We start from the raw sequence: 19,297 nt of genomic DNA, 5'->3' as shown, positions 1-19,297 counted from the left end.
TATTCCTTCTAGGTTGTTGTTTATGTTTTGGTTACACTTTGATAAGTTGTAACAATGGGGCTAAAGCATATGGGTTTCTTTTATATCATATGTTTAGGGTATCAAGATATTAATTTTAAACACTGAACTTGGTTTCTAGTTTTGTAATTGCCCTTACAGTGCCAAGGATTATTTACAATTCAATTATATTATGGACTTTCCAATGAATTCAATTATCTATCAAATCATTAATTTCACCAAATGATACAATAAACATGTTCACAATTCAATATATAACCTAATTGGATTGTCAATTTCAGCTTTAGAATAGAAATAGAAAAATCTTAGGAATTTAGGGGTTTCTTTCACAACTCATTCTCTCTTGTAATCCCACACATGAATCACTCATTTCCCTCCCTGTATCTTATTGTGCTAAAAAAGAATTTGATGTAGCTTGAGACAATTCTAAGAACTTCTCCTCAAAGCTCCTTCCTTCTCTTCCTTCCCTTTCTTAGTCCTTCAAAATGCAAAATTGTAACGCCTAATTCTAATACCCAAATTATACAATATAAAATTATAATATTTTCGCAATTATATTATTAACAATATCTATATATTTATTTAATAAAATTTAAAAGTAAAGAAAAGAATATCTTGTGAATTTAATACATAACATATCGTTCTAAAATATTTAGAATAACGTATTATTTTACACATTATTCATTTTCCTTACTCTTTTAATACAATATATATATATTCATAACGGAAAGAAAATTACAATTAAAATAATATGATTGACAAGTAAAGTTATAACAGATCCATCAAATAGCCTCCATATTCCAATTTCCTTCCATGTAGGACAGCAGTAACAATAACAGCAAAATGATCTGGAATCTCAAGTTGATCCATCTATTTATAATATATTTAATTTTTAAAAAAAAAAAACAAAGAAAAGAAAGGAGTAAGAACAATATCCAATAAATACAATAATTCGAACGAATAAACATAATTATTTATGTATAAAATTTTAAACATATATATATATATATAATTATATATTTATACAGATTAAATATTAGATTTTCTTGATACAATAAAATTTGAATTATACTTGTAGTGACTAGTCAGGATAAATGAGCATCATTATAACACCAACCAAAAGATATTTCACCTCCATTTCTTACTCATTTAAATCCCCAAGGTTAAACCTCCAGCTACAAATAATTCAAACTTTATCATCTATGGCCATAGAGTATTAATTATCTTTAAAATGAGTAAAAGACATTTTAACAAATTATATTAATCATAAAAAAAATTACTCAAAATAGATTTAAGAATAATCATAGAATAAGTAATAGTAATTAAAGGTTAAACAAATATATGAGGTTAGAAACACCCCACTAAATAATAACGTAAATAAATAAACATAATAATTAAAAGTTAAATAGTTAGATGAGGTTAAGAACACCTCACTGAATAAATATAACAATAACATAGTAATTAAAAGTTAAGTAGTTAGATGAGGTTAGGAACACCTCACTGAATAAATATAACAATAACATAGTAATTAAAAGTTAAGTAGTTAGATGAGGTTAGGAACACCTCACTGAATAAATATAACAATAACATAGTAATTAAAAGTTAAGTAGTTAGATGAGGTTAGGAACACCTCACTGAATAAATATAACAATAACATAGTAATTAAAAGTTAAGTAGTTAGATGAGGTTAGGAACACCTCACTGAATAAATATATAAATATAGTGAGGTTAGGGGCACCCCACTAAATAAATATAATCAAATAAATGCATAAATAATTATACATAATAGTATATAAAATTTTAAAAAGATAAGGTTCTCCTCCCCCTTACCTAGATAAGTAGGAGTTGAAACTAGTGCAATATCTCTCTAAAAACTTGGGCAGAATCTCTTCCTCTTTCTCCTTAAACAAGGCACTAGAGCATAACTTCCTTTTCTTTCTCCTTCTCTCTCTCTTACTTTCTCTCTCTATTTCTCCAGAATTTCCTTCTCTCTAGAATTCTGAATTTTCAAAACCTTAGGCCCCTATTTATAGAAATTTTGAAGTTACTATGCACTATGCACTATTCATTAAAATAATATTATAAGTTACTATGCACTATTCATTAAAATATTCAAATTAATTATAAAATTGAACCTTGCTTCCCTCGTGCCACCCTTAGCAGCCATTTACTATTCACGTATACGTATACGTGAATAGTAAAATACGTATATGTGAATAGTAAAAATACGTATACATGAATAGTAAAATATGTATATGTGAATAGTAAAATACATAAATAAAATAAATACATAAAAAAATATTTCTTTTCATTGACTAAAATTTGGGATGTTACAATTCTCCCCTCCTTTTAGAAATTTCGTCCCCGAAATTTTCTTGAAAATAAAAATAGGTATGCTCTTCGCATTTTGCTTCCTAATTCTCATATAACTTTATTGATGTACAATTCTATCAATCTTACCAAGAAATATCTAATATTAATAAATACAAGGTGAGCGAACCTATCCATTATAATCCAAATAAGATCAAATTTCTTAAGCATATCAGATATAACTACAACTAAGTTCATAAAATCTTATTTTCAAATTATGACATCTAAAGACTGTAAAAATATGAAAAGATTCTAATGTTCCACCTTAAACTTTTGACATACTATATACTAATATACAATTTTTTTTTTTTCCTTAGATCATGCTTCCCCTGCGCTACTCTGATATATTTTAGTATTTCTAACTGAATGTTAAGAGTACTCTTATGTTATTTATCTAAGATCATCTTCCTTAATTCGAAATTACTAGGTACATAGATTCCATCTTCAAACCTCAAAACACCATCAACTTCCAAGCGTAAAGGGTTATCTATACCTCTACCAATCTTTTCCACTTGGCTTATTAAGAAAAGATTTAACCCTTAAGTCCTCTAATCACACCCATTAATCTATTAGTCCTCTCAACATACTCAATTTAATGCTCCTAGGGGTGAACTTACACATCATGCTTAAGCTTCTAATCTCCTCAATCAAATTCAACCTTTACATTTTCAAAAATGAAAAATGAATGATCATCCTATTTAAGGCATTTGTCACCATATTACTTAAATTTTTTTTTTTTTTAAGACCCTCTCCAAGGATAAAGTACTTAAACGTAAGTTTACTAGATACGTATGATCAATCTCTAAGTCTTACCACCATATCTATATCCAAGGCAACCTCATATCTACTATCTTGTCTTATAATTTCATGTCTTGCCATCAAAATGAATCAACTAATTATGTTTCTCTAATTTCCTTCAATAGTCCATTCTCTACTCAAGTCATACCTAGTTTCACTCTACTAGAAGTAATCTCACAAATCAAACTTACAATCTTAATATGAGCTAAAAGATATCCCTTAACCATAAGAAGAGATATATAGAGTTTTTCTACTCAAAGTATCGACCATCACATTGACTCTTTCTGAATAACAACTGAGATTAAAATCTTAATCCTTAACAGTTCCTAACTATCTCTTCTGTCTCATATTTAATCCCTTTAAATCAAACAAATATGAGAAATTCTTATGATCACTAAATATCTCAAACTTAGAATCATACCAGTAATGTTTCCAAAATTTCAAGCGTAACTATTACAATTTCTAATTCAAGATTATGAAAATAATTCACCCAAACCTGTCTTCAAAGCATTACTATATTACCACATAACACTTACTATTTCATAAAGGCAATTCTCTCTCCTTGGTTAATCCAGACACAGGTAATACTATCTTAGAAATTATCTCAATAAATCTCCTATATTAATTAATGCAACAAAGCTCCTAACCTAACTAATTGACCTAGGTATCTCCCACAACTTCTATCATAAATAGATCTACGTTATATCTCCACTAGAAATTACACAACCTAGAAAATTCACCTCATAAAAATTCATACTTAGATAACTTGGCATAAGCTGTCTTGAATATATTTTCATCCTCAATTATAATACGATGATATCACATCCTAAAGTCAATCTCACAACCTTCATTAATTCACTCCTAAGGTCGTCCATCCTCATATCAGCATACATGCATATCAAATCATATTAGAATACCTACTATAAATCTTCATATATACCATTCTTAAGCATGTATGAATCAATTACTGTTTACTCCGTATAGCCTGTACATGAACAACCTTTACCACATAACATCATACAACCTTAAAGAAACTTTTGATCCACAAGATAACACCTCAATATATTAGAATAAAATCGATTTCCTAATAACTCACAAATATCATGACAACATATATATCTCTTTAACAACTATCAAAGAAAATGATACATAGAAAATTATATAGGCTATCACCAAATGATCTCAAACCAATCACCAAATAATCCCAAACCTATCACCAAAAGAAAGCTAACAGGATAAGTTATCATTCTTATAAAGACTTGAAATTCTAAAATGATCATATACTTAACTAAAAATTTCAAAAAATTGTAGTAGATTAAATCAGCACTTAACAGCTAGACTTTTGATCACTAAAATATTCATAACGAAAGTTCTAGATCTCCATTGTACCTGATTTTGGTGCCCTTGACAAGTAAACATCCAACTTACAACTTTTATGAAATTCATAAAATCCAACTCTGTCAATATAATACTTGTACTGGCATCACAAAACTGCAGCTAAAACATTCCCTGCATTGATCAGCAAAAGAGTGCACCAAAGTCTAAAGCCCCAAAAATACCTTAAGATACTTCCAAATCATTATTTAAATTTCTTCCTACAATCTTGAACCAAAATAACTTTCATATTTAGCACAAAGAACTTAGAAACTAAAATAAAATCCTCTTACAATCTAACCCATAAAAAAATCAATATGTAAATATCAAATTTAATAAATCATTTAATAAGGTTTAAAAATAATAAAAGAAATATAAATTAATTCCAGTAAAGGTGGCAGTGCCTCCTAGTTAGGAATAATTTATAAATTCTAAATCATATAATAAAAATAACAAAGATTCACACTTTGATTTTTATCAAAAATATTTAAAACTCCAATTCGCAACATACATCCTCTTTGGATTTAATTACTGTAACTATAGACTTCATCTACCAAACAAGCATAGTAAACTCATAACTCACGGCCGATTGGATCGACCGCTCTGATACCATTAAATGTAACGCCTAATTCTAATACCCAAATTATACAATATAAAATTATAATATTTTCGCAATTATATTATTAACAATATCTATATATTTATTTAATAAAATTTAAAAGTAAAGAAAAGAATATCTTGTGAATTTAATACATAACATATCGTTCTAAAATATTTAGAATAACGTATTATTTTACACATTATTCATTTTCCTTACTCTTTTAATACAATATATATATATTCATAACGGAAAGAAAATTACAATTAAAATAATATGATTGACAAGTAAAGTTATAACAGATCCATCAAATAGCCTCCATATTCCAATTTCCTTCCATGTAGGACAGCAGTAACAATAACAGCAAAATGATCTGGAATCTCAAGTTGATCCATCTATTTATAATATATTTAATTTTAAAAAAAAAAAAACAAAGAAAAGAAAGGAGTAAGAACAATATCCAATAAATACAATAATTCGAACGAATAAACATAATTATTTATGTATAAAATTTTAAACATATATATATATATATAATTATATATTTATACAGATTAAATATTAGATTTTCTTGATACAATAAAATTTGAATTATACTTGTAGTGACTAGTCAGGATAAATGAGCATCATTATAACACCAACCAAAAGATATTTCACCTCCATTTCTTACTCATTTAAATCCCCAAGGTTAAACCTCCAGCTACAAATAATTCAAACTTTATCATCTATGGCCATAGAGTATTAATTATCTTTAAAATGAGTAAAAGACATTTTAACAAATTATATTAATCATAAAAAAAATTACTCAAAATAGATTTAAGAATAATCATAGAATAAGTAATAGTAATTAAAGGTTAAACAAATATATGAGGTTAGAAACACCCCACTAAATAATAACGTAAATAAATAAACATAATAATTAAAAGTTAAATAGTTAGATGAGGTTAAGAACACCTCACTGAATAAATATAACAATAACATAGTAATTAAAAGTTAAGTAGTTAGATGAGGTTAGGAACACCTCACTGAATAAATATAACAATAACATAGTAATTAAAAGTTAAGTAGTTAGATGAGGTTAGGAACACCTCACTGAATAAATATAACAATAACATAGTAATTAAAAGTTAAGTAGTTAGATGAGGTTAGGAACACCTCACTGAATAAATATAACAATAACATAGTAATTAAAAGTTAAGTAGTTAGATGAGGTTAGGAACACCTCACTGAATAAATATATAAATATAGTGAGGTTAGGGGCACCCCACTAAATAAATATAATCAAATAAATGCATAAATAATTATACATAATAGTATATAAAATTTTAAAAAGATAAGGTTCTCCTCCCCCTTACCTAGATAAGTAGGAGTTGAAACTAGTGCAATATCTCTCTAAAAACTTGGGCAGAATCTCTTCCTCTTTCTCCTTAAACAAGGCACTAGAGCATAACTTCCTTTTCTTTCTCCTTCTCTCTCTCTTACTTTCTCTCTCTATTTCTCCAGAATTTCCTTCTCTCTAGAATTCTGAATTTTCAAAACCTTAGGCCCCTATTTATAGAAATTTTGAAGTTACTATGCACTATGCACTATTCATTAAAATAATATTATAAGTTACTATGCACTATTCATTAAAATATTCAAATTAATTATAAAATTGAACCTTGCTTCCCTCGTGCCACCCTTAGCAGCCATTTACTATTCACGTATACGTATACGTGAATAGTAAAATACGTATATGTGAATAGTAAAAATACGTATACATGAATAGTAAAATATGTATATGTGAATAGTAAAATACATAAATAAAATAAATACATAAAAAAATATTTCTTTTCATTGACTAAAATTTGGGATGTTACAAAAATGAGGCACATGGTTTAACTCTGTCTGACCTCTCTCTTAAAAGCCCACAAAACTAGGTTAACCTGATTTGTTTCCTTTCTCCTATTAAATCAAATAAATATATATAATAAAATGATTCCCCATGTGTAAAAATAAATAATAATTCTTGATATAATATAATAATATTTAATAATTATTAATTTAGAAAATAGGATGCTACAATTTCCCCCACCTTTTAAGAAATTCATCCCTGAATTACCTGAATGAAGAGGTTTGAATATGACTCCTTCATCTTCTCTTCTTGCTCCCAAGTAGTACTCTTAAGTGTAGCTTCTCCCCAAATCACCTTAACCAAAAGAATTTCCTTACCTCTAAGATGTTTCACCATTCGATCCTTAACTATCACCAGTATAGTTTCCATTGTCAGGTTCTTCTTAATCTCAAGATGATCCAACTCAGTCACATGTGAAAGATCATAAATGTATTTTTGGAGTTGAGAAACATCGAATACACTAAGAATATTTTAAAGGTTTGGAGGTAAAATAACTTGGTATGCAATGTTATCAACTCTTTTGAGAATTTTGCAAGGACCAATGAATCGAGGCATGCTTCTTGGACTTCAATGCCCTACCAACCCTAGTCCACGGAGTGACTTTCAATAATACATGCTTTCCATCTTAAAATTCTAAGTCCTTCCTCCTCTTATCTGCATAATTCTTCTATCTACTCCGAGTTGTTCTCATCCTCTCCTGAGTCACTCTAACCTTATATGTGGTTTGTTATACTACATTGGGTCCTAAGGCAATACTATCTCCCGGCTCACACCAACATAAAGGAGTCATACACCTCCTACCATACAATGCTTCATAGGGTGTCATGCTTATACTAAAGTGATAACTATTGTTATAAGTAAACTCCATTAAAGGAAAAAAGCTACCCCAACTACCCCCTTGGTTGAACACACAAGATCTAAGCAAATCCTTTAAGGATTGGTTAGTCCTCTCAGTTTGACATCAGTTTGTGGGTGATAAGCCGAACTAAGTCTAAGCTAAGTTCCCAAGGCTTGCTACAAACTCTCCCAAAACTTGGAGGTAAATCTAGGATCCTTATCTGACACTATACTAGATGGTACCTCATGCAACCTCACTATCTCATCGTGGTAAAACTTAGCAAGTCTCTCTAAGGAATACTTAATGTTAATGGGTAGGAAATGAGCACTCTTAGTCAATCTATCCACAATAACCCATATCGAGTTATGTCCCCTAACGGTCCTAGGCAAAACAACTACAAAGTCCATAAAAATACTATCTCATTTCCACTCGGCTATACTTAAAGGTTGAAGTAACCCTGAAGGTCTCTGATGTTCTACTTTAGCCTTCTGACAAACTAAAAAAGCATTAACAAACTCAGTTATGTCCTTCTTCATCCCAGGCCACCAAAACATCTTCCTAAGGTCCTCATACATCTTAGTTGCTCCTAGATGAAAACTAAGCTTACTTCTATGGCCCTCTTCTAAAATCAAATGCCTAAGTGAAGGCTCACTTAGTGTATCAGGGTATTGTTAGATGATTTTTGGGTTAGCTATATATGCACAAAAATTGAATCAAAAAGGGACAATTATATTGCAAGATTGAATGAAGGAGTTGAATTTGCTCAATAGTTTGTATCAAAAAGTAAGTAGAAATGAGACTTAACACATATCTCATTGGGTGGATATTGTGTTATGGTGCTCCGAGGGCTCAATTTGTTGAAAATCCTTATTGGGAAGTTGACCCTTGAAGTAGATAACTATGTTGTTTCTCCTCTAGGGCTTTGTTGGTATCGTGTGTGGGCAAGGTCGATACACACATGTATGAAGTGACTACAATATAGGAGTCAGGTTGAGCTATACTAATTACAAGAGATCAATTCAGTAAAGTATGAAATTTTAAAAATTAGTTCCTAACTGAGTATTGGAAGGGCATAGTATTTAGAGGGTAATCGTTAGGCTAATCCCATAGAGGCTTGGTTAAGCTATCTAATGACCTGGTAGGCTAATACCTAGCTATTCCACCTTGACAATAGTACTAGACTTCCTTGTTTAAATGGCCTAACAAACCCAAAAAGATCACCCTATGTTATCGGTTCGATAAGGTCAAGCCACTTAAATTGCTCACCTTGTATTATCGGAGATCTCCTAGTTAAAATGCATAACGATGTATGTGGTTGTGTTAAAAATATTTTGTTGTTGTGATGATTAATCTGTGTTGAGAATATTGTGATGTTGATTTGATATTCTATGATGGTAAATCGAGTTATTGTGTTTATATGTGTTGTATATTGGGATGTCTTGCATTGTCAGTGTTGGAGATGAGATGATGATGATGTGATGTTCCAATGTTGTATATACATTTCTTTTATTCTAACTTACCCTTACATGTTTCCATGTGGTTTGAACTACAATGATCATACATGGTATGAAAGCATGATAGGAATAAGTTTATAATGTTGCAATAGAGGCTATATAGTGACTTTGGAGTTGGATTTCTTTTATGACTACCTAGTGTGGTAGATTTGTATAGATAGTTGTAGTTACTTGATCAACAACTTAATTATATATTTACATTTACTGGATTACTATGTGTATATTGTACATACTTATTTAGTTGTTTCATCTTTACATCTTTATGATATATTATATACTTTAGTATCTGTAAGTATATAATCATAAGTTATTTGTTGTGCGTTTTTAGTAACTATGTCACTTAGTGTAAGGATTAAGACGGGTTATTACATTTTACTTACAAATAAATATATAATGTGGATACTAACATATTAGTTTTCGTTACATAATTTAATGTTGTATAAAACAAATGTTATGTTAATGAACGTAGCTTAACATTTTATTTGATTTTTTCATTTAATGCAAATTTTTTATGTTATTTTTTTATCATTATGAAATATTATGATAATGAAAATGAGCACAGATCTAATCCTCATGCATTTATCTTTACTTTCACCACTAGTAAGTCCTCATTTATGGTGAATCTAATAAGTTTTTATTGTTTCACAAATTAATGAAAATTTATATATAGGACGTGTAAACTTAAAATTTTAATATATTAAAAATTATGTGTTTTTTAAATTAAAATAAAATCTTTATTTAGTTTATAATTAAAAATATGCTTTTTATATTAAAAAGTAATTATTATGACTACAGTTTTCAAACCACTCGAATAAACATTTTAAAAAATTACAAATCCTGATTTTTAAATTTTTAAGTAAACACAATAATCTTTTATTAAAGTCAATTTTTAAAAAATGGAAATATTTTTTTATGAAAAAAATTTAAAGTAAGTCTGTTACATTTTACTTTCTTTTGCTGATCCAATCAAAATGGGTATATTGGTTAGCAATATACCCCAAGCATGCATATATCATGGTGAGAGGTTTGTAATAACATTCATGGAAACAAAAGTGTGGAAATTATTATATGGGCCATTATAAAGGAAAAAGTATAGAAATTAAAGTTAATTATTTTTACCACTCATCTGTAACCTGGGAAATCATTAAGGTCAATGATTTGCAAGTGGGATCCCAATTCATTGACTTATGTGTACCAAATTCGTTGTTCCATGCAATCTTTAATCAACTATAGTCTACTCATGTGTTCAATATTTCAATTTTTTATACACACAAATCACTCCTTTTATTATTTTAATAATCTATTTTGATATATCTATTGTCCGCATGGAATAGAAAAGAATATCATGTTATCAACAAATCTATTGATGCCAATTGATTAATCTCTCTCTCTCTAGGCACTTTCCCAAACATGGTACCCACAATCAAAAAGCAGAAACTAACCACCGATAAAAAAGACAAATTTATTCTTAAAATAAGTCAAAAATAATTAAATTATATTTTTAATTCTCTATTTTTTAATTCATATATTATAAAAAATATTACATATGATATATATAAAAAAAATGTCACTATAAATATAATATATGCAAGTATATATCTATTTGACATATAGTTACATACAATTTTAATATACAATTTTAATGTTAATTTTGAATGAAATTTAACGACATATTTTATGTGTCATTATAGTTTATATTTCTATCTCATACTTTTTAACAATATACCAACATATTATACTTATTATATTGGTAAAAATAACTTTTAATGGCACATATTGTGTTACTATGGAGTGTGTGTCATTATATAATTTTTTTGTAATAAATGTTTAGTTCTTTATATTTAAACAAAGACATTTAGTCTTTGTAATTTTAAGAATAAACAATTTTGGTCATATAACTAATTTGACACTTGTTAACTATTAATTTTAATGTTGATCCATAATATACCATCACTTAAGTAATATGATATTTAATAATATAATATTTAGAGATAAAAAAAAAGTAAAAATATACAAGTAAAATTTAATAAAATAAAATAACACTCATTAAAATAAATATAAATATTTTTTATATTTTCTTAAATTTTTTATATTTAAATATCATATTACTTAAGTTATGATAAATCATAGGTTAATATTAAATTTTAATAATTAATAAATATCAAATTAATGATAAAATTGAAATTTTATATCTTTAAAAGTAAATAAACTAAATTTTTATATTTTAAAATTAAAGATAAAATTACATATTGACAAAAATAAATGAATCAAAATTATAATGTAATCTTAAAATTATAAATGAATGTATTTTAACTTGTTTATTTTGGTACAATTGTTTTCAAATAATGTTATTCAAAATAATAATGCGACTCACAATGGCTTTCATGATTTTGCCTCTCATATGTTTTAAGTAAAATATTTTTAAAATAGTTATAGGCACTCGCACCAACTTACATTAGGAATCTTAATTATTTCAGAATGCGTGTATGCTTCACAAAAGGAATCTAACTTCAATTCCTTAAATCAGCCTAATGTTAAAATAAAATAAAATAATAGCAAAGTACTATAGTTTATAAGCATTTCCAATGATAGGTTTTTATCTAGTACTTAAGTTTAAGTTCTTATTGTTTATAAGAAATCTGCATTGGAGCATGCTGGCATCACAAGTCAAATTGTTAAAATTTAAGCACCGTTACTTATATAAGAGAAGATTGTTTAAGAATAAAAAAATAATTTAATATTTCTTTCTTTTACCGATGCTAATAACTATAATAATTAAATTTTTTAAAATTTATTAAAAATGAAGTATGAGTGATTAAAAAGTAGAGGTGCTTATAAGCAACTTTTATTAGAGTAAAAATTATAAAAATGTAATATAAGTTGCTTATGAGTAACATGGCAGTGTGGGATCCATTTAAAGTGGATGAGAGTTGCTTATAAATAATTCTCATTGTAGATGCTCTTATGATGATATCTTAGTCATATAATACTTTCTCGCACTCATACATAATAAAATGACTTAATAATGTCTTTAGATCTTTAATTTATGTATATTTTAAATTTAAAATATGTGTTTTTAATTCTTAAAAATATAAAATTATTATTTTGATTTTTTAAATTTTAAAAAAATAATTCTGTAATTTAAAAAAATATTAATCACTCATAATCACTAATAACATAATTAATAGAGAGATCTTAAATTTCATGATTTTCAATTTCTTTATATATCCTAACAAGAGGGGGAAAAAGGTCCAATTTGGAAGCACGTAAAATATTTTCTAAACTCTTTAAAAAGTAATTTTATTCACGAAAAATATTTTTAAAAATAGAATTAATAGTTACCTAATTATTTATATTAGCTTATTAAGAAAATAATTCCTTTAAAAATATGTCTCATGGTGTGTTTGGATGGGAAATTTATATAGGGTAATTCATCTATTTGAAAATTTTCAAATTCTTTGAGATGAAATGTTTTGTTTGGATGAGAAATTTACAAAAAAATTAAAATTCAAGTATTTGTGAAATTTCTTAAAATAGTAGAATTTCAAATTCTTCCAAAAAAGTAAGAATTTGAAATTTCTCATATTTGTTTTTCTTGTTTCAGCTATATATTTTAACTTATCTCTTCATTCTTTTAATTATTGAATATTCAAAAATATTTTTAAAATTATTAAATATTATCTAATATTAATTTTTAAAATTATTAAATACTTAAAAATGGATTAATATTTATTTTTATAAAATTTAATTTAAAAGTCTCAACATATAAATATATTTTTAAAATCAATTTTACTATGGTGAAATCAAATTATCATATTCAACCTAACAATTTAAAATTTAAGAAATTTGAATTGACTTACCCAAACAAAATATTTTAAAAGTGATAGAAATTAAAATCAAAATAATTCAAATACCAATAATTTAAAATTCCTTGAATTTATAATTCCTCATCCAAGCACACTATCAACATATTCTAACTCAAATTTTCTCTCTTTCCTCGACATCATACTTCAAAGTGGATCTACACAGTTTAAAATGTACAATTTTATTTTAGGTTTCCTATTTATAGAGTATCAAGAAATTAATATGATTAAATTGTGAGAATTAAATAGAAAAAAAAATCAACTCGAAAAATTCCTTGAATAAAAGATTATGAGATATAGTTGGTTCGAAATATTTGGTGCATCTATATTTTACTTAATAAGAATGTTATCAAGAACTATTAATATTTATTAGACCAACTGATGTTAAATTTGGTTCTCAAATTTGATGTTCTTGAATTTAATATTTAAAAATTTAAAGGTAAAATTATCTAAAGAATATGTACAATAATATATTTTATTTAATAAAAATATTTAAAAAATTATAACCATTTGTTTGATCAAATTGATATTACATTTAGTCCTCAAATTTTAAAGTTGCAGGTTCAAGTCTTGTATTTGTAAGATTAATTAATTTTTAATATTTTTATTATTATTTAAAAATTAAATTGTAAAATTATTTAAAAAAATATGTACAACAAATCATACTATTATTTTATATATATATATATATATATATATATATATATATATATATATATATATTATAGAATAGGTTGCTCACGAGTTGGAACAATAATAATTAAAATGAATTAATTTTTCCTATTTTTTTCAATTCACAGCTTGAACCAACCTAACTTAATTAATAGGATTAATCGATAAATTATAGGTTAAAATTTGAATTCAAATTTCGTATATAAAAAAATATATAATTAAAAATTTCCCTAAAATGATTGAAGAAGTTTTTTTTTATGAAAATTAATTATTAATAAAATTAGTAAATATTTTATATTGATAATATAATGATAATAAAAAGGAAACCAGTGATGATTTAGTTCAGAATTTTCATATTGAGTAGCTAAGTTGAGCTGCGTGGTGCAGTGTCCTAGTAATGTGTGCAAGGTGTTGGCTAAGGTGAGGTTGAATTGAAGCAATGAGAGAAAAATAAATTGAAATTTTTCATTTTTTTAATGTTTAGAGAAAAATAAACAATATTCCTATATTTTTATATTATACTTGCTTCTTTGTTTCATATGCAATTATATTGATTTTTTTTTTTTACTTTTTTAAATACTTTGGTGCTTCACGTATACAATTCAGTATCTAATTAAGATTATCAATAAAATATAAGATGGATATTAAATGCTTGAAGTAAATGAAAGGATCTCTCAACCTAATATCTCATTATTGATGTATAAATATATAATTAAAGTGTTCTCTATTGGCATTCCAATAGGGGGGAGAGAATTGCGAAATAACATCATCTTCATTAATTTCTATTCCCTAAAATTTTTAGAGAGACCAAAATAATATTGTTTAGTTTATATAATTAAAAAATTATGTAATTAAATTATTAAAATTTTATTAGATAAAATAAATTAATTATGAACAATTAATCAATAATTGATTTTTTCATTAGTTAATAAAAACTACTAATAATTTTATAAAAATAAATTGGTAATATTAGATGTAAAAAAGAAAGTGTGATAGGTTATTCACTTATTTTTGTCTTTCTTGGTGTGAATTTCCATAAGAGTTAACATAAAATCATAAATAAAAGTTACTTTTAATTTTATCATTTTCCTTTATCTCTAAGGAGGAGAGATTCATTTACTCTAAGAGTAAGTTTATCTAGACTTACTCCATTTAATAACTTATGTTTTACATCAAATTTCAATGATTCAACTGTTCAATTAAAAGTTCTTAATGCATAGATAAAGTCAGCAAATTTTTAAAAAATTTAAAAATCATTTGATACTTCATTTCATTAATTCAAATTGACGAATAATCATAAAATTATTTTATACACTAATTTGAATTAATGAAATAAAGTATCAAATAATTTTCAATTTTTTAAAAAACTTATAGATTTGATCTATGCATTAAGAACTTTAAATTGAACGATTGAATTGTTGAAATTTGATATAGTATATGAGTTATTGAACGAAGTAAGTCTAGATAGACTTACTCATGGAGTAAACAGATCCCTCCTCATCTCTAATTTCTTTGATTTTCTTTCTATTTTTAAATTATGACCTATCTTATTTTATTGAAGTCTCGCTATCAAATCATGAGCTTTCAATTTTTTTTTCATTAATTTCTTTGTAATATATCACTATTACTGATCCATTTTTTTTTATATAATAATTTTTAAACTCATAATTTCGTACGAATATATCATATATTTAATCATTTTTTATGCAACTGGATGTTTAACTATTGTATGTTTATGTTTTTAAGTTTAAAAAATTAGAATATAAATAATATTCAAATATTGATAAAAATATTATTTTTTAACTTGTTCCAAAGCATTAAAAAAAATTCAAAGCTGATCCTTGGTAGCCATCTATCTTGATGAAATGTTTATTGCTTTACTAAAATATACTCAATTCTATATGATTCATATGTCACTATATTAAATTTTTGTTTATAAATTTTAAATACATAGATGCTTCACTTATAACTTTCATTATCCCATATAATATATATATATATATATATATATATATATATATATATATATATATATATATATATATATATATATATGATACATACCAAATACATGAAGCAAATGAAATAATTTCTCTCAACCTAATCCCCCATTATTGACATATATAAATAAAACACAAATATTGTTTATTGACATTTCATCAAGATAGAGGGAGAGAATTGTGAAATGACATCATCTTCACAAAGCTTAATTGCTTCCTCTTCCCTAAGTGTCACCATGGCCACCCTGCTTAAGGGACCCTCCCCTTGTTTGCCAGGGAGAATCAAAACTTGCCCTTCTCCCAAAACAGGTTCCACATAATATGAAACATGAATGGGTTTGAACCAATCTTGAAACACAGCTAAATAAGGGTCCACACCCTCTAAGCTAGCACAAACCAAATCGTGACCGTTCATCATGGTAAGTGAACTTGTATCATTGTTTTCTAGCCACTCGATTAGATCCATGATTCCCTCACTATTCATCTTAGTCACAACATCACTTATGGCTTTAACAACTTGTGGAAATTTGTTACCTTCTACATGCACCTTATTATACACCATGCAATTTCCAAAGAATCCATAATCTAGGCCTAACACTTTTCTCATGTCCAAACATATGGACATGTCAACAAGCCCATTTCCCAATCCCTTGATTTTGCTCAAAGAGACCCAAAACAATGTTGTTAGTGCCTCAAATGGTGTTATTGGGCCATTGGGTTGGACCATGGACATGCAAGCCTGGACCATGTGGTCTGAGAAGCCCAGGGAAATGGTAGTGTACCTTACATCTTTCAAAGCAATGGGTTTCTCAATTAAGGATTTGTAGTGATGTATTAATTCCATGTGGGGGTGATGATTAGGGTTTCTATTTCTTGGTCTTGGAGGAGGTAAAGGGTGGAATAGTGGAGGAGTAATCATTTTGTTGCACAATGAAATGTCAGCCCAAGCTTTCATGAATGTGGTTGCACATGTGGAATCTGCCAAGAGATGAATGCAACTAAGACCAATTGCTAGTCCACCTTCTTCAAATTCAGTCAACTGAAATTAAGATTAAAATTCCAAATGAACTATTTTTATTATTATTAAAAATAACAATGACAATAATAAGATTAAAATCAACCAATTTGAAATGAAGAAGACTAATTTAGCTATTTATTTATTATTACAAACTCGTTCATTTTTTAATCTTTAATTTCTTACTATAGTCATGTAGCAATTATCTTTTTCAATGACACAAAAGAAAACATAATACACTCCCTAATACACTCAAGTTTTTTTTACTTGATATACTTTTTATAATTTAAAAAAAGTTAAAAAAAATAAAACTTATTAACGCCTATTTAAATAAATTTCTTCATATATATTTATTAAAAATAAAATAAATTAAACTTTTCTCATAAATTAAAATAAACTTATATACTTAAAAGTTATCTCATCCAATTTTGCTAAAAGTTGATAAGTTGATTTCAATTTATAAGAGGCGTTTAATTGAATTTACCTACTTATTTCATTTTTCTACAAGTATTTATGAATAAAAAAAAACACTTAAATTTTAAATGAAATTCATACTATTTAATGAGCAACAACAATCAGAGAACTGTTAAATAATATTAACTAAAATTCAAATATAAAATGTTATAAAGCAACGTATTAATGTCATTGGTTAAAATTTAAATTAAAAAAATAGTGAACCCTGGAAATAGACAAAAGTTACAGTGCAAGAGTTACTATATATAAATTTAGAATGCTTTTATCAATGACTAATTTGTACATCTAGTAATTCTCCGATAACTAACCTTATTTCACTAAGTCCCCACCCCACTAGGCACAATATTAAATGAAATCAAACATAAATTTTAAATAATAAAATACGTGATTAGCAATTTTTAAAAAAATAAAATTATTACATAATTCAGAACTAATACACATTTATAATTTTAACCAATCATTGTGTAACATACATAAAAAAAGAAAACTTAATTTAATAACATGTTATGTAAAAATTATGAACACCATAACCATATCTTATAATGTATCATTTAAAAACCCTAACCTGGACATAAAAGGTGGACCAATAGTAAGGCTTATGAAACATTTCCTCCCAATGCACAAGTTGGAGTTCCTTTTCCCTATCAAGGTTTGTTAGCCACCCTTCCACACTCCCCTTGGCTTTGGCCTCCACCATTCTAACCCCAGCATCATTGCACTTGATCTTCCAATGCCCTCTCTCATCATCTCTTACCAACCTTCCACTCACTATGGGAAAATGGGTGAGCATCTCTGACAAGCTCTCTCTCAACTTCTTGGTCACTCCTCCAACTTCAACTTCTCTTGATGTTTGGTAATAGTACACCATCCTTATGTGGTTCTTCTCCATGTGATGGTCCAAAACTGATAAGGGGAAGAACCTTCCTGGCTCCACTGCCTTGGTGCTCACCACGGTTCTTTTGCAAATATAACTTACTTCTGTTGCCATTTTCTATTAATGCTACTATATTATGGTAATGATGTTTATGTGGGTTTTATACATGTGTTGGTTTTAGGCACAGCATTATATTAGTGAAAATGAAATGAAAAGGTGCATGTAGTTAATCGTTTTCCTAGGGAAACAAAATTTTCATGTGTGCCATGAAAAGCAACACATCAATACATGAGGAAATGATATTTTCATGATCCATGAATGTTGGCATAATTGGGGTTTACAACATATGCGTGCAATTGGAAATATGATGTGTTGAATGTATGATTTTAAATAATTGTATCACTACAATAAATACTTTCATATTCCTTTCATTTTATATAGAGATTAAAAAGAATAATAAATATATCACTTTTAATACAATTTTACTAAAATAATTTATTTTTTCAATAAATGCATTAATTTGAATCATGGTGGTTGAATAATTTATCAAGAGACAAATTAAAAAAAGTTAATTAATATTACATTAAAATGTGAAAATATTATTCATTTTAAGACATTTTTTAAATACTAAAACAATCATTGAGATATAGAGGGAATGCATAATTGTAAGTATTTATGAAGAGATACAGCCTTTAAAAGTTAGTGAGATTTATAGCTCATCAACATTTATTTATATCTATTATAAAAAGGATATTAGGATATATAATTATTTTTTATCTCCACTTTAGTGGGTTATTATACCCCTCAAATATAAAAGAAAAAAATCTTCATATATTTTTCTTTTTCTGAATAACTATCCGTAACCTTCTAATATTTGTCTATATATATAATTACTAGAGATACGAAGTGTTTCGACTCCTCTAGTAATAATAATTAGAATAAATTACACAAGTTCTACAAAATTGCACTAACATCCCTTATTTTTTTCTACCCCT

The 19,297-nt window shown here is 26.7% G+C and overlaps 1 protein-coding gene and 1 long non-coding RNA gene across 2 annotated transcripts; both read right to left on the bottom strand.

The window, feature by feature from the left end:
- Positions 1-203: 203 nt before the first annotated feature.
- LOC145951827 (uncharacterized) lies at positions 204-7,070 on the bottom strand. Its single transcript, XR_014429766.1, has 3 exons — positions 6,514-7,070; positions 1,849-5,553; positions 204-888 (listed from the first exon to the last, which is right to left on the bottom strand). It is a non-coding gene; the product is annotated as an uncharacterized LOC145951827 (long non-coding RNA).
- Positions 7,071-16,020: 8,950 nt separating this feature from the next.
- On the bottom strand, positions 16,021-18,682 carry LOC109809096 (HXXXD-type acyl-transferase family protein). Its single transcript, XM_020372323.3, has 2 exons — positions 17,994-18,682; positions 16,021-16,978 (listed from the first exon to the last, which is right to left on the bottom strand). The coding sequence occupies exons 1-2, from the start codon at positions 18,414-18,416 to the stop codon at positions 16,085-16,087; spliced, it is 1,317 nt and encodes a 438-aa protein (XP_020227912.1). The 5' UTR covers positions 18,417-18,682; the 3' UTR covers positions 16,021-16,084.
- Positions 18,683-19,297: the final 615 nt, after the last annotated feature.

Source organism: Cajanus cajan, chromosome 9 (assembly GCF_000230855.2).
Source record: "Cajanus cajan strain Asha chromosome 9, NIPB_CcT2T_4, whole genome shotgun sequence".
Lineage (NCBI taxonomy): Eukaryota > Viridiplantae > Streptophyta > Magnoliopsida > Fabales > Fabaceae > Cajanus > Cajanus cajan.
Note: the sequence above shows the minus strand (reverse complement) of the source record. Positions and strands in the feature narration are given on the sequence as shown.

Coding starts and splice junctions, on each gene's coding strand:
- LOC109809096 (XM_020372323.3), bottom strand. CDS start 18,416: ATGGCAACAGAAGTAAGTTATATTTGCAAAAGAACCGTGGTGAGCACC. Junction 16,979..17,993: donor GGTCCACCTTTTATGTCCAG/GTTAGGGTTTTT, acceptor TCTTAATTTCAG/TTGACTGAATTTGAAGAAGG.